Source organism: Miniopterus natalensis, chromosome 2 (assembly GCF_054644295.1).
Source record: "Miniopterus natalensis isolate mMinNat1 chromosome 2, mMinNat1.hap1, whole genome shotgun sequence".
NCBI lineage: Eukaryota > Metazoa > Chordata > Mammalia > Chiroptera > Miniopteridae > Miniopterus > Miniopterus natalensis.
Window position 1 is genome coordinate 102,333,780 of NC_142082.1, and position 17,411 is coordinate 102,351,190.

Sequence of the window (17,411 nt, forward strand, 5' to 3'; positions counted from 1 at the left end):
TAAGAAAGTAAAGAAATAACCCAAAGAGTGGAGAAAATATTTGCAAATCATATATCTCATAAGGATCTAGTTCAAAATATATAAAGAACTCCTACAATTCAATAATAAAAAGGTAACCTAATTTTAAAATGAGCAAAGATTTGAATACCTTTTCCCAAATAGATATATACAAATGGTCAATAAGCACATGGAAAGACGCTCAACATCTTTAACCATTAGGGAAATGCAAATCAAAACTACAATGAGTTACAACTTAATACTCTTAAGAATGGCTATATTAAAAAAAGAAAAATAAGTGTTAGCAAGGATGTGGTCAAACTAGAACCCTCATGCACTGCTGATGGGAATGTAAAATGGTTCAGCTGCTATGGAAACAATTTAGTGGTTGGTCAAAAGTTAATCAGAGTTACCGTATGGTCCAGCAATTCCACTCCTAGGTAAATACCCAAAGAATTAAAAGCAAGGACTCAGATACTCGTACACCAATGTTCACAGCAGCAGTATTCATAATAACAAAAAAGTGAAAACCACCCAAATTACTCACCAACTGATAAATGAGTAAACAAAGTGTGATACATGCTAAATCACAGATAAGACTTGGAAACATTAAGAGAAAGAAGCCAGTCACAAAAGATCCTATTTTGAATTTCATTTAAATGAAACGTCCAGAGTAGGTGAATCCAGAGGCAGAAAACAGATTAGCAGTTGCCTAGGGCAGGAGGAAAAGGGGAATGACTGCTAATGGGTACAGTTTCTTTTAGGGGAGACAAAAATATTCTAAAATTAGATTGTGGTAACGGCTCCACAACTCTGTGAATACACTAAAAAAAAGTGAACTATAAACTTTAAGTAGGTAAATTGTATGATATATGAATTTTATCTCAATAAAGCTATTTTAAAACTTCATAAACTATAAATGTATAACTTCTTGAAAGGTATTACTAGTATTTTCTCCATAAAAACAACAGATTTAGTTTCTCTACTTAGGACACTGCAACTAAATCAAAACTATGTTTTAAACATTTAAAAATAAATAAATAGTGGCAAATGTTATCCTCCATTCCAAAACATTTCAGGAATAATTACAGTACAGAGTTTCACTAAGAAAAAATGTAATTGTACTGTATTGAAAACCAGCAAGCATACTGATTTGAAAACCAGCAAGCATACTTAAACTCAGTGAATCCAGTTACACAAAGTACAATAGTAATAGAGCAAAAACACTACATGATCAAAGTAAAAAAAAAAAAGTTTAGAAAGTAGTATACTTGGTTAGTATTTCTGGCTTGCACTGAAAGCTTCAAGTACTTAAGAGCATCTGAATCACCTTTTAGAATTGAATGGTTCTATCTCCTACCCCCCACCAAAAAAATCCAGAAGAAAAATAAAATCCAGAAGTATGAGAAGTATGTGTCATTTTGGCAGATTTCCTTATGTTTTTCACTTACGCATTTCCGAGTCTAGTTCATGTCACAAGCCTAAAGGGGATCTGCATGCAGAGGTTCAGCTAGTCTTGGCTAAAACAGGACAACAGTAACTTTCAGCTCCATGATATCTGATTTAAATTCTTAAGCAGAGCTGAACTCATTTGTACTAAAATAGATTTTCACACAAAAAGATAAAATATTTGTATACTTCTTCAGCTTCCCATCTATAAGGAATAAGTAATTCATAACTTCTGTTGAGTAGAAAGTATGCTTATGCAGAATTATGTTTAGCAGTATTTAAAATTTTTTGTCTCTTCAAAATTAACAACATACACACACACACAAAAAGTAACAAAATACATCAAAATTGTCTTATAATCACCTGTCTGCTTACCTACCATGAATGATTACCTCTGCTGAACACACAAAGTCAAACAATTCTGCTGGCAGAAGGGGCTCCAGCTCCCTCGTCTATGAAGGTAAGCCCGGAGATCAGTGCAATTAAGACAGGTGGCAAGCAACAAGGCCAAAGCCAAAATCAGTACAAAACAGAAAAAAGACAAAAAGGGGAAGAAAGAAAAAGACTGGGTGGAGGAAGGTCAGTACTAGGCAGGGAATGAGAAGGGGACAAAGCCTAGCAGCAGGAAATGGGGGAAGAGATCATCTAAATAAAAGTAAAAGAGAACTAAGGGTCAGAACTCAACCACTGGTTTGAGGCAGAAGACATTAAGAGCACCCATTAATCACTGTGATAGGAACAAAGTGTGGCAGCAGCATTAAGCTGGAATAAAGAAATCTGGTGAGTCTGGCCGGGCGTGGCTCGGCGGCTGAGCATCGACCTAGGATCCAGGCGATCGGGGTTCAATTCCCGGTCAGGGCACATGCCCAGGTTGTGGGCTCGATCAATGACTTTCATCACTGATGTTTCTATCTCTCTCTCTCTCCCCTTCCTTTCCTCTCTCTGAAATCAATAAAGATATGTTTTAAAAAAGAAAAAAAAAAAGACATCTGCTGAAAGTAAGCATAAGGATTTAAAAACATAATAATGACTGTAATTTTAAACATCTACATGGCACTTAGAATTTTATGCCAATGATTCTACCTTCACAATGTATTTAAGCCCCATGACTTAAATATGTCATTACTGTATCTATTCCCATTTCTTCCTTACAGATACGTTTGTTTTTGTAGTTTTTCTGTGAGTATAATTGGCACAGCCTTTTTTGAAGACATAAGACTGGACCTTAGAAGTACCTGAAGCCACGCCTGTTAAGAGATATTCTAGGGAAACTGACCCGCACTTCACCAGTCTTGCAGTGATGCACTGGGGTTTTTACCAGTAACTTGTGCTTGGGCATGAGGATCAGTCTCTAAAACCATCAATGAAAGAAGCCAAGAGGAATAAAACCCCTTGTTGATAGAGCAAGGGAGGAGCTTCTCTTGCTTCAAGAAAACTTTGCTCCTTGCCAGTGGTATCATCCACAGCAAACATCCTGTGAGGAACTCTGGGGACCTGGGAAGTTCTACCTGTATCTGAGAAGTTATTGTGTGCAAAGACAGATATAAAGGTCATTTACAGTACTGTTTATGAGCGTAAAAACTAAAAACCTAAATGTCCTTCAATTAGACCAGTATATTACATTATATCCATAAAATGGAAAGATGAGCTGATGAAATGAATTATATTGTATGTGCTGATACTGATCTCCAAAACATATGAACTGAAAAAAGGTACAGAATAATAAATATGATATCATGCAATTTTATGTTTAATGATGATGACATACAGACCATTCTAACAAATTAAGACACATAACCCAGCAACCATTAAAGACATGATTGCTAAATGTGACTTCATAATATTAATGAAAAATAATACCATAATTTTTAAAAAGAAAAAGAATACCATAAACCAAGTCAGGAGATGATTGTTTGTACAAACTGAAAAACATATACAAGAAAAATTGGTGGACAGCATGAGAAGAGGAAATGAATGGCTGACGACAACAGGGTGATGAGACTTTTCACTTCCTCAGGACATTTACATTTTTTCCCATATGCATGAATTATCTGCTCAAAATTAATAAAATATTAAAATATATTTTAAAGTCTACCCATACATATATATGCTTTTATATGCATACACACAATTAGCTGCTGACAACGATAATCCCTAAAGAGGGAGACAGGAGACAGATTTTCCTGGGTATCCTTCTGTACTGTTTGAATTTTTTATCATGAGAATATATTAACTTTATAATTCTATTTTATTTTATAATAAAGATACAGTTGTTGAAAGTATATAACCTTTGACCCTAAACTTCCACTTCAAGGTCTCAATAGTATGTTGGCAAACTGCAGAAATATTTTCTAGGCGGTCCTTTGCTAACTGTAATGGTTAAAATTTGGAGACTACTTAAATTTTGCCTGTCACTAGAAAACTGGTTGATTAGATGTATATTTACATGCATATATATAATATGATGCCTGCAATAATTAAAACTGATGACTCTGAGCTACATTTAATGACATGAAAGTATGCATAATATTCTTGAATGGAAAAAATAGGAGATCATTTTTCTTTTAGATTTGTAGACCTTGTAGATTTCATTAATCTATACTTACATCCACAGTTATCTGGAAAGACAACGAGGAAAATAATAATTGTCATCTAGTAGTACAGTTAGGGCTTTCAGTTTCTGTATACATTTCTGAACTATGAATTTTTTAACAATGAACATATATCATCATTTTTATAATCAGCAAAAAAGGTATTTTTTTTTTTTTAAAAAACTGTCTTCACTAGCAGGGAATAAAGAAATAAAATGGTACCTACAGGTTTAGCATCCGTAACAGAGCCAATGTGGAACCAAAGACGGAAGTGAAGGAGCTGTTCATTACTTGGCCCTGAGTGAGGAGGCCAACCATGAAAGTACCAAAACATTCTGGATAAAATCTACAAAATGTGTTATAAAACTGATGTCAAAAAACCTTTAGCTGAATTTTTCTTTTAAGTACTTTCCTTAATTCAGGCACCCCATTATCTCCCTTGCCCTCTGTGTGGCACATGGTACTGCCTGCCACTCTTTCTGGAAATTCTCTATGGTTGTTAGGATTCTATCTACAAGGTCCTCTTTTCCTCCACTCGGCTGTGTACAGCCTATAAGCTGTACACTGCACAGTTTCTGTGGCACAATGGGGTGACCCTAAGTTTCCTCCTCGGGACTCAATTTTGGGGATCGTGGATAGACATCTCTTTCTCTACATTCTGTCCTAGGTCCTCTTCTCACTCTACACACTATCCCTAGGCAATTTCAAGTACTTGGTAACACCCTAGTCTATCTCTATCCAGATCTCTTTTTTGATCAGGAGATTCATATACCTATCTGCCTAAGATATTTCTTCTTGGATGTTTAACAGGCACCTAAAATTCAAAATATCAAAATTCAATTTATTGTCTTTCCCCTCAAACTTGCTCCTCTTTCTATTTGGCTATCGATGTGAAAGGCAGTACCTTGCTTCTTAAGCCAGAAACCCAGGCATTATCCTTGGTTATTCTCACTTCTTCCTCTCTCACATGCAATAATTCAAGTCCTATGATCTTCTCTGTCACTTCCCTAATTCAAGCCACCAGAGTCTCACCTGGATTGCTATTGCATTATTCTAACCCCACTTCCCTATAGCCATTCTTAATTGTATTGCTGAGCAATATTTTTAAGTGATACATCAACTTGTTACTACCTAGATAAAATCCTACAAATGGCCCCCAGTGCCTTCAGAATAAAATACAAAGTCCAGAGAGCATGATTTGCAAGACTCCACTTATTTCTCCAACTTTATCTTTTATACCTCTCACCCTCCCATTACTCCTCTCTAAGATGTGGCACTGAAATTCTTTCGGTTCCCTCACCATACTATCTTTTCTTCGTATCTTTGCAAATGCTGTTCAGTGGTGGCTCCAATGAGTACTGGGGAGAACTTGAGCTTCCTCCCTAAAATATACAAGCTCCCAAAATTACCTCAAATAAATAATTTAAGTTAACATTTGTTTACTACACATCAACCCTACCACACTCCCTTTTCAATCACACTGCACTATAACACCACTCACTCTCATTTACTGCCCATTCACTTGTGTAGCTTCTAATTATCTTTCAAGTCACAACTGAAATATCCTTGAGCCCCAAGAGCAGATTAGGTACCCCATGGCAACCTATAATTTTCCCTATCACAGCCCTATTCCACTATATCATAATAACCTGTTTACTTGCCTGTGCCCCTCAAAAGTCTTAAGTTCCCTAAGGACTTAGACCATGGGCTATTTACTGCTGAATCACCTACATCTGGCATAGAACCTGGCATATTACAGACATTTAGTAAACAGCTACCAAATGAATCATAAATACACAAATTTAACCCCCCACATCCCCCCCCAAAAAACTACAGCTAAAAAAAAACAAAACTATCAATATTTAAATGATTTAATTTTACATTTAAAAGTATCTTCAGCCCTGGCCAGGTTGGCTCAGTTGGTTAGAGCGTTATCCAGTACACCAAAAGGTTGCAGATTCAATCCCAGTGGGGGCACATGCAGGAGGCAACCAATAAATGTTTCTCTCTCTCTCTCTCTCTCTCTCTCTTTCTCTCTCTCTCCTCCCCTTCCGCTCTCTCTAAAATCAATGGGAAAGTATCCTCAGGTGAGGATTAAAAAATAAAAGTATCTTCAGCATTAGCAAACAAATTACAAATATGCTTTAATTTGTGCTTGACATTTTCTTGGAAACTATAAACAGAACTTTTTACAAACTGAGTTACACAATAAATATGCTGAGAGCTCCTGTACTTAAAGAGAATCTTTCATAAAGTGAAAAAATTCCAACAAATGTATCTATTCTATATGAATTTAAAATTTCACATGATTTATTGGCCTTCTTAAAGCAAAAGACTTATAAAAATAAGTTTTCAATACCTATCTCCTCTTCTCCCAAAATATAATTGTTTAATGTAAGCCATAACATCAATGATGGATGAGTTTGTTTGTTTTTCAATCCCTTTAGTTCCCTAGACAACATATAAACTCAGGTGTACAGAGCACCCAGAGTAGGCTCTGCACCACAGTGTAAAGAATTCCTCTCCTTAGGATGATTATTTGTTAGAATTCATGGGCTATTATGAAGTTACAGATCTTAAAGGGTTTGTCTAGAGAGATGAGTAACAGCGTTATCTTGAGTAGTAGTTAACCTAAATAAACATAACAAAAGTAAACTTCGAGTATGAAACAATCATGAATTTAAATTAAATGCCAACTCTGGTTCAGAAACTAATTATATTTTCCTTAAGTTTAGAAATATAGGTTTGATTTCCATTTAAACTGATTCATTTACAAGGTATATTTCAAAAAATACTTTATTCTTTGTAGTGGCTCAATTTTGGGGGCTATTTTTTTCAGCCAGTTAACAAAGTTTGCCTCTGCCTTTGGCTTTGGTTTTGTTCAATTCTGTTCCTGGTATCAAAACAGCCAGCCCATCAAACGTTGCTTTTCTGGGTAGTTTCACAAGGTGCTGCTTTTCTATTTTACTATGTTTAAGTTTTTAATTTTAGCAAGTTTAAAAGGAAGATTTTCAAATATGAAGTTCAGGTATGCCACAAATAAAAAGGTATTAAATACCTGTCAACATTTGGCAATGTGCCAGGAACTGAGGGGAACACAATTACTGCCCTAGAGGAAATCTACATCTAACCCATAAACATTCACCAGAAAGACCCAAAGGACATATAAACATTAACCACATATACACTGAAGTAGTTACACAACATATCTATGAAGAACTATGTTTTGTGGGTGATGAGTGAAGAGGGAATTATCTGAGTTGTATGTTAAGATAAAGTAGTTACAATTTCTGAAGCTAAATGTTAGAACCTGCTTCAATCAAGTGAGGGGGAAAAATTTCTAGCACAAGGTGCTGCCTGTGAAAAAGTTCAGATGGCTGGTCTGATTTGATGGAGAAGCAGTTGTGTTATTCTGTATTTCAGAATCACTGAGATAAAATAAAGTGTGAATGCTGTCCTAGGAATAAGGAAGGCTAGTTGGGTCTTACAGACAAAGAACAAAAGATCTTGGTCTTAAACCAAAGTCAAGGTAAAGGCACTCAAAAGTGGCTCTCCAGCTGCTTTGAAAAATTTGGTAATTTCTCAAAAAGCTAAACATGGTAATATGACCCAGCAATTCCATACCTGAATATATGCCCAAGAGAAATGTTACATATCCACATAACATATGAAGGTTCAACTAGCACATGAAGGTTCACAGCGGCATTATTCATAATAGCCAAAAAGTAGAAACAGCTCCTCTTGCACTCATGTTAATGGCGGGTGGTGGCTGCTGAGTGGGACAGATAACCAGGACAGTCTCTGCCTCTCCCCCTTTCCGCGCCACCAGAGTTCGCCAGCATGCCTGTGGCTCTGCCCAATCGCTCGCAGACCCGCTGGCTCCGGGGGTCAACCAGTTCAGCGACAAGTACATCCAACAGACCAAGCCCCTCACCTTGGGGCATACCATCAACCCTGTACCCTCTTATCAGTTATGCTTTTGGTACAAAACAGCCCCTCTGTGAAAAGGGCAGCTCTGTGGCAGCCAGATTTCAACGCATGAGGGAGGAATTTGATAAAATTGAAATGAGAACTGTCGAAGGAGTTGTGATTCTACATGAGCACCAGCTACCCATGTGTTACTGCTACAGCTGGGAACAACTTTCTTCAAGCTACCTGACGGTGAACTTAACCCAGCAGAAGATGAAGTTGAAGAACTAAAACACTTAATGACAGAGATACTCGGTAGTCAAGATGGAGTCCTGCAAGACTGGGTCACTGACGACTGCATTAATAACTGGTGGAGACCAAATTTTCAATGTCCTCATTATCCATATATTCCTGCACATATTACAAAACCGAAGGAGTATAAGTTGTTTATGGTTCAACTTCAAGAGAAAGTCGTTTGCAGCCGCTAAAAATTACAAGCTGGTAGCTACACCATTGTTTGAATTATATAACAGAGCACTAGGATATGGACTCTATATTTCTAGTCTCCCTCAACTTTTGAGCAGGTTCAACTTTATATACAACAGAATTCCCGCACAGTAGAGAAGTAAAAGAAGCCATCTCTTTGAATGCAGCTCTACAAAGTAGAGAACATGGTAGAAAGCGTTTTTTGTTTTATCTCTTTCCCAACCCCTAAACTGCCACCTGCTTTCTATTAAAGAAAGTGGACTTCAAAAAAAAAGTAGAAACAACTCAAATGTTCACCAACTGATGAGTAGATTTAAAAAATGAGGTATACCCATACAATGCAATATTATTCAATCAGAAAAAAAGAATGAAATCCTGATACATGCACAACATGTATCAGTAAAAGCATGCTAAGTAAAAGACACAAAAGGCCACATATATATTATATGATTCCATTTATATGAAGTGTCCAGAACAGACAAATCCATAAACATAAAAAAGATTAATGGTTGTCAGGAGCTAGGAAAAGGGGGAATGTGGAGTGACTGCTGATGGGCCTAAGGTTTGTTTTTGGGGGAAATAAAAATGTTCTAGAATTAGTATCTCTCAAGTTTCAGAAATCATAATGAAAACATAGTTCACTCATTTGTTAATTTCATGGGAATTTATGGGGTGTTTATTATGTATAAGATTTTATCATGTTTCTTTTTTGAGGTCTTTCCCCATAGGCTTTTAGGCATCTTTTGTTATTAAGCATCTTCCAAATTAAAAAAAAAAAAAAAAGTTCTAGAATTAGATAGTGGTGATAATTGCACAGCCTTGTGAATATATGAAAAACCAGTGGTGTGCATACTTTAAAAGGGTGAATTTTATGGTGTGTAATATATCTCAATTTTAAAAAGGGGGTTTGCAGCATTCTCTCTACCATAACATATCTTACAGACATGACATAATTCCATTATTAAAGGCAGCTAGCTACAGCAGGGAATGGTTTTGTGACTTTGACAATAACCATAATAAAGAATCTTGAGAATCACTATACTAAAGGGCCTTCAAGTCTCAAGATCAAAATAACAGGTGAAAGTCACTTTTTAGTGATAACATCAAGAACTGCCTTGAGGTGACAAGAGATATCTAAAGACAAAAAAAAAATCAGTAACAAAGAGATGACCAAAGCCTACCTAAGCTGGTGTGAATGAAAGGATATACAAATTGTTCTGAAAGAGGAAAGGACAGTAGGATTTTCATTCCCTAGCAGCAGCTAAGCACAGAAAAAGAATAAAGAGACAGTGAGGATTGGCTTCAACAATAAAAGGAACTACAAGAAAGATGACACCAACTACAGGGCATAATATATCCTCATCAACAGTAATTGGTATATACAGTTCCCAACTTACATATGGATCACATTTCAAGTGTTTGTAAATCATAATTTTGAACACATTTTCCCAGAGAAATAATTTTTGAAAAAGTAAAGTTTGCGAACAGCCTACAATAATTTATAATAATTTGTTATTATTTGTCTTTCTCGCTGAAATCCAGGATGCCATTTCCCTGCTTCCCATCTCTTCACACATCAGTCCCACCAAGAGAATCCCCCCTCCAAATGTTGCCACCACCATCTCAGCAGCATAGAAGAGACTGGCCCCCTACACCTCATGTAAGGTGAAGCCAAAGAAGAATCATCTGCTGTCCAGAGCTGCAATCAAAATGGAGTTCTGCCACGGCAGTTTTACCTATGAGAGAGTCTTAAGTCAGACAGTTGTATTTCAGAGGCTGCTCATATTCTGATTTGCCAACATTCTTGTGATGGAAAACTGCACAGAGACAATTAAAGGTGTTCAGTGCATGCTGATAAATGTATCCCTATTATTAAATAACAGAGGCCTCATCGTGTCCAGTGGGTACAATGGACCATGTGTAGTGCAGGTACTACACATGCAGCAGAGATCAAAATGCAGGCAAGAAAAAAGGAGCAGAGAGGAATGGATTGGGAATAAAAAAATTCAACCTCACAAAATTTGCTGGGGTCTGTAAGGGCACAATAAAAAGCACCCCTCTTTGTCCCACTTCTGTAAAGGCACAATAGAAAGTACACCTCTTCGTCCCATTCCTCTTGCAATACCCTTTCTGATGAGATCCTCCCATCTTCTAAGAGTCAAACAAAATGTTGTCATCTTTGAGAGGCTTTTCCTGAAAACCTTAAGCAGTTGGGAGCTTCCTTCCATCCGTGTTCTAACAGCACCTTGTATTAATAGAGTGCTTATTAAATTGCTACAGTTTATTTACATGTTTGTTTCCCCAACAGATAATCTCCTCAAGTAATGGAATATTTTATTCATTTTTGCAGTCCCAATACAGTGCTTGGCACATAGAATGGATTTCTTCAAATGTTGGGAGAAACAGTAAAAGTAATAATTAAACGAATCCCAAAAGAATTAATTTAATTTGCCAGTCTTGCAAGAAAATGGGATCTAAGCATGAAACCTCTAAGTGGCCTAAACAGTAGATCTGAATGCACTGACACCTAAGGCAGATAAATTCAACTAGCAGTAGATAAGAAGTACAAGTTAAATATTCTGCTTTTCCCTTTTCATCATGCTTTTTAAAGGTTACAAGCAATATTCCTTATTAGGCATACAAAATCCCCAGTAATGGGGATTATTAATGTTGTATTTGGCACTTGGACATTTAAAGAAATATTCCAATCAAACTGAACCTACATATACAGGGTTCAACAGCATTCAAAGAAAAACTATTAAATTCCTTTGGGGGAAATAAAGGGTTCCAACCAAGTTCTGATCATAGTTCAGGAGCTACAATAAAACTGAATGAAAGTTCCAATGCAGATTGAATCAGAAGAGTCCCTTGTGCTGGCCACCAAACGAATGGTTCACACAAGTGGCAACAAGCACTAGGCCCATAACTCCAAACATCTTAAGAGAGAGATATGAAGAAATGTTAAGGTAGTTTAAGACATGTTAGGTAAAGTAGCTGATAAGTCTATGTGAGTTTCCTAACTTCTTCCTAGGAGTTAATGAGAACCCATATTAAAGCATGAGGCTAAAGAAATATGTAAGTATACCATGGTCTAAAGTAAAAATTTCTGTTTTAGTAGTTTTTACATAATCACACAAAAGTATTACATTTTATATTCATAATTTTTACTTCCTTAAATAATACCAGAAAAGACCCTAAAAATTATCAACTCAAACCCCCTACTTTTATAAGTAAGGAAACCAAGGTCTACAAGAGCAAATGAGTTGCCCCAGGTCATACTGGCAACCAGAGGCAGAGTGTAAACTCAAACTGAGGTCTCCAGTCTCTCCAATTTAGAGTTCTTTTTACTAGATGAAGAACTTTCATATCTAAACACGCCTTATAAGAGTGTGGTCATACACACACACGTGTGTATATATCTATAGACATACACATATACATGTCTGTACGTATACACATACACATATCTACATACATACTTTTGTAGCACTTGAAAAAAACAGGCTGTTCAGAAATCTACTAAAACAAGTTTACCAGGTAACTAAAAAGACTAGTCCTGGGATAAGGCATTCATGTTTTCTGAATGACCCACTAAAAACCATATCTCGATGTCTATGCTTGTATTTATTTTAATATATTAATTTTATGAGGCATAATGGTGAAGAGCATAGGCTTTAGACCTGCTTGGACTCCTCTAATTCTAGCTCTGACATTTAAGTAGTCATGTAACCGTGGGCAAATCAGCTTAACCTTTCTAAGCCTGTTTCCTCTCCTGCAAAACTGTTAGGGAAAAACAAAACTGACTTGATGTGGTACTTGTGAAGATTAAACAGAGGATGAACATACAGGACTCAGCCCAGGACTAGTGCTTACACAGTAACTTAGCTATTATTATCATTATCACTGCCTACTAATCTTTCGGTTTTCTACAAAAGTTTTCTTAATTTTTTTTTTTTTTAATCCTCACCCAAGGACATTTTTTTTTCTGTTGCTCTTCAGAGAGAGTGGAAGGGAGAGAGAGAGAAAAACAGGGAAGTAAGAGAGACACACTGACTGGATGCCTCCTGCATGCCCCAACTACGGCAGGTACCGAGCCTGCAACCCAGGAACCTGCCCTTGGCCCAGATCAAACCTGGGACCCTTCAGTCCACAGGCTGATGCTCTAACCACTGTGCCAAACAAAAGTTTTCTACGTATTTAAAACACACACACACACAATTATATATTATCTGTTCTTTAGAAAGTAAAGAAGCCTAAGAATCCTATTCAAGAAAACTCCTTCTGCCCCAGCCAGGTGGCTCAGTTGGTTGGAACGTCCTCTCATACACCAAAAAGGTTTCGAATTTGATTCCCCATCACAGCACATGTCTACATCGCGGTTAGATCCCTGGTTGGGGTGTGTACAAGAGGCAACCCATTCATGCTTCTCTCTCCCTTCTTCTCTCTAAAAATCAATAAACACATACAGTGGTACCTCAGTTTTCGAGCGTCTCTGTTGACGAACATTTCGGTTTCCAAATGCCCTAAACCCAGAAGTAAATGCTCTGGTTTCCGAACACGCCTCGGAAATCAAACACGCCACACGGCTTCCACTGAGGGTAAGATCCCGAGGCTCAGCTGTCAGCTGTGGATCCCTCGGTTTTCCAACGTTTCAGAGCTCGAACGGTCTTCCGGAACAGATCACATTTGAAAACCGAGGGACCACAGTACTCAGATGAGGATTAGAAAAAGACCGAAACTCCTGCTTTTCTTTTTCGGAGATCAAACTCTTATTCCAAATTGATTTTTAAATTCTAAAAACATCCAGAGTTCAGAATTTAAAAACACAAATTGTTTTTTGCCTTCTCACAGTTTTCCATTCTTTGGAACAAAATTAGTTTAGTTGCCTAAATTCTGCAGAGGAAATACAATTGACTGAGAAAATGAATCCCCCTGCTTCTCACTGCAGTAACCGTTTGGTGTTCAGACACAAAGGACACTATCTCATTTATGATGACAGTAAGAGCAAATTATTTCCAAGATTTACTAGGCATATATATTTTTTATTATTACTATTCTTCCTTACTCCTCACCCAAGGATACTTTTTCCATTGCTTTTCAGAGGGAGTGGAAGGGGTGGGGGGCAGATGTGAGAGAGACACATGGATTGGTTGCCCCCACACCCACCCAGACCAGGGCAGGCCTGCCTCCGAGGTATGTGCCCTTAGCCACCATCGAACCCAGGACCCTTCAATCCATGGGCCGATGCTGAGCCAAACTGGTCAGAGCACATGCATTTAGTTTTTAACTATTAGAATCTGAAATTAACGCAATTATAAAAAGCCCTTTTTCCACGTATTTACATAATCATGCCTCAAATGAAGTATTTCCCCTGGCATCACATTCCTAAAATGCTAAGTTTATCTAAGTGCAGTATACTAGCAGTATAGGATTACGAATTCTTTAACTCAAAGAAATGACCTTTCAAGCTGTGTATTTCCTAACACTTAATAATTTAAGAAGCTAACTCCTTTACTCTAAATTTTTTTCTAATCATTCATGTTGTATGATGCTCACTGGACAACCGAAAGGATACAACATTTAAATTCATTCATTTCAATAGTCAAATTTGTCTAAACAAAACATTTCATTTTACTGTAAATCTTAAGACTCTTTTTGAAGGTGCTACTGTCTGGGTTCTGAGAGTACTCTGAAATTTCAGTTACAGGATATATAATTTAATTTGAAAGTAAATCAATACTAGAAAAATTATTTGATCATCATCTTTTTATAAAAGATTAAACAGCTACAAATTTTATTTTACCAGGACTAAAATGCACTAAATTACATTTCACTGACATAAGATCAAAAGAACCTCATAAATACAATGCAGTACTTTACCAGAGTGAGGTTATAAAAAAGAAGCTAAGGCAAAAAGTATTGCCTCTAGAAAACAAACACTGTTTTAAGTAACTTTAAAACTCTCTTGACATCTGATCCATTTTTTAAAAAGTTTATCCTATAAACAAAATCATTAAAGACTGCTGGAAAACACCCCCAAAGAATTATAAATAAAAAGTTATTTTTTTTTCCAAAATGCAGTGCTACTTTTCAGCTATCACAAATGACTAAGAAATGTTCATATAGTATACATTCATCTATTCTTAAGCTGTATAATGCTTCTAAAATTATTCCTAGCCTAAATTAAAACCTGACCATAAAATGTGGTTTAAAGTACCTCTTGATAATATACAATATTACAGGTTTTAAGTAAAACATAAAATCAAAGTTAATAAAATTTGTAGATTTTATTAGCTTAAATCAGTAATTTATAAAAACAGAGCTGGCTTCTCTCAGAGAAATTAAAAATAATTTAAAGTCACCAAAACTCTATAAAACAAATGACAGACTGGTCAAATGTACAACAATGTCTAATCTCATGGGATTGGAGATTTTATGAATATGCAAAAAATTACATAATATTGGGGGATGGGAAGATGGTCTAAGGTTTTTGAAAAATACTGTATGGGAAGTTAACAGGATAACTTTTTTAAGATATGTGTTATTACAGAGTAATACTTCAACAAGAAATGTAATTAAACAGTCAACACTATCTCCAGACACTGATTTCTCAAATGTCACCAGACTATTCATTCTGCTAAAAAGTACTTTTCAATACATGCAGCACTGAGAGTCTCAAGTTTTCAAATCCCTATCTTTTGAAGATTATCTGTACTGCTTTACTGCTGCATATAAGCCCTGAAATGCACATTCCAAAATTAGAATTACTATGTTACTCTTAAGAGTACATTTTAAGTTTTTTAGAACGGTATGTCAGTAAATCTAAGAAAAAAATGTTGAATAAATATACACTTCCTTTTCCAATATCCAGAATACTAAAGTAGTTATAAATATGGCTTCCCTCCCACACCCCCAGGTAACTTACTTCAGCTCTATGAATGGTTTCATTTTTTAGTGCTTATATAGTTCTGAACATACCCTCCTTACCTCACTTGCAAAAAAAGCAATTATTTTCATTGTTAAACAACAGCTAACCAAACTAACAGAGATGGTCAAGGAAAGCTACTTTGTTTATAATAAAATCTAAAGATTATATAATAAGCTTTGATATTTTCTTTCCAGCAATTTTCTATAAGGCCAAAGGCAACAGAGACAACACCCGTTTTTACAAGAGGAAAACAAGGCGTTAATTAAATACATTTTCTCCTGAACTAAGAATTGCCTTCGCTTTTGTCAATATTACAAGACATTCATCTACTGACAAAGGAAAAATGAACACTTCACTTGCCTGTTTAAGAAACTAAATTGGGAGCATTACCAGTCATAGACTTAATTGAGTTATTAATAGGGAAGAATATCTAAAGCAAAGCGACTATTTAAAGTTCACTGCCAGCTGCTAAATTTGGGGGGACTCGCCCGAACAAGAAGATAACCCCTATTTGTCACAGCCTTTTCCCCACCACCCACCCTGCACCAAACTCCCATTGTTCTATGTAAAACTCACAGCTAATGGTATCTAAACAGCAACTGCTACATTTACGTTTCAGATGATCACTCTGAGGAACTCTTCAGACTGGATTTACCTGCTGCTCTCTTTCCCCCAAATAAAATCCAAATTTGACCATAAATCAGTCACAAACTGGTATAGAAAAGGATCACAGCTTCCCTTCCAGCCTGGTGGATGTCACTCCAGAGTAGGTGAGGAAATCCCCATAAGTTTACAATAATAAATCTACACCCCCCCCCAAAAAAAAATTTAAACTGACGTATCATAACGAATTTATTCTTTTAAATCTAGTACCGAAACCCTTGAAAAGTATACAGCCTACGGAGTAGACGCTTTTCCCTGTGAGCTACCAAAGTAGAAGCCAGAGGCGGCAGCACGAAGGATTTCGTGCGGGTCCGGATCCCTCGCACACCACTTCCTCCCCGAACCTGGCCGGCAGGGCAGATGCGGGTGTCGAGGAAGTGGGAGCCCGGCCTCCGGCGCCCCGCTCCCCCGCGGCTACCTGCCCGGGCCTGCGGGAGCGCCGCCCAGCGCGGACACCGCACAGACAAACACTCACCCATCTTTCCTCTTGGCTTTGTAGACGTGACCATAAGTGCCTCGGCCAACTTTGCAGCCCTCGTATTCAAACAGGTCCTCGACCCGCTCCCGCTCGCTGCTCAGCTTCACTTTAAAGTCATAGTCCATTGTCACAGCCTCCGAGGCCGGGGGACTGGGGTCGGGGGACCAGGGGACACGGGTGGGGACCGGGGAAGCACCGGTAGCCACAGCCCCCGGGAACCCGCCCGCTCTACACCCGGCGGCCGCAGCACCAGCCCGACTGATGCGGCAAGAGCAGGAGGAGGCCCCGCGAGAGCGCCGGGGACATCCAGGGGGGCAGTGGGGCAGAGGCCGGCGGGGGTGTGGGGTGGGACGGGGAGCGTCCCCCGGACGAAGGAGAGCCGAGGGACTAGGGCTGGGGGTGGGGAGAGGGTGTCTCTGCCCTTGTCCCCGCCGGCTCCCGGGGCGCCGGTTCTCCTCCTCTCTCCGATCGCGCGTTCTGCTCCCGCTGCGGGGAGCAGCAGGGCGGCCACGGCGGGTTCTCCTTCTCGGAAACGCGCACTCACGCCTCACCCTCTCTCACACGCACGCTCACACTCACTCATTCACTCACTCACTCTCCCATGCACTCAAACAGAAAGGCAGCCCCGCACAACAGCCGGTACCTCCTCGGAGAGAGGAGGAGGGAGGGGACTCTCGGAACACGGCCGCGGCTGTCGCAAAACCGTCGCGAAGGCTCGGGTTACCTCCGACCCTCTCTCCAGCCTGCTCCGCGGCGGCTGTCTGCCCCCGCCAGAGCTGGCACCCCGAGGACCATGTGGAGGGCACGAGGTGGCCGCTGACCACAGCTGCCGCCAAACGCACCACGTGGACCGTCCCGACTGGGGCCGGAGCCCTAGACTACAATCCCCAGAATGCACGGACGCCGCTGG

General features: G+C 38.5%; 1 protein-coding gene and 1 pseudogene across 3 annotated transcripts in view; one reads left to right on the top strand and one right to left on the bottom strand.

Annotated features, from left to right (window-relative positions):
- Window positions 1-17,062, bottom strand: part of CDK8 (cyclin dependent kinase 8) — a 124,885-nt gene extending 107,823 nt beyond the window's left edge. For all 3 annotated transcript variants that reach the window (XM_016224855.2, XM_016224854.2, XM_087814445.1), the window contains exon 1: window positions 16,499-17,062. In XM_016224855.2, coding sequence (XP_016080341.1) covers window positions 16,499-16,626 — 128 coding nt within the window. In that variant the 5' untranslated portion in view covers window positions 16,627-17,062. The remainder of the gene's footprint in view (window positions 1-16,498) is intronic.
- Window positions 7,878-8,567, top strand: LOC107546445 (cleavage and polyadenylation specificity factor subunit 5 pseudogene; annotated as a pseudogene).
- Window positions 17,063-17,411: the final 349 nt, after the last annotated feature.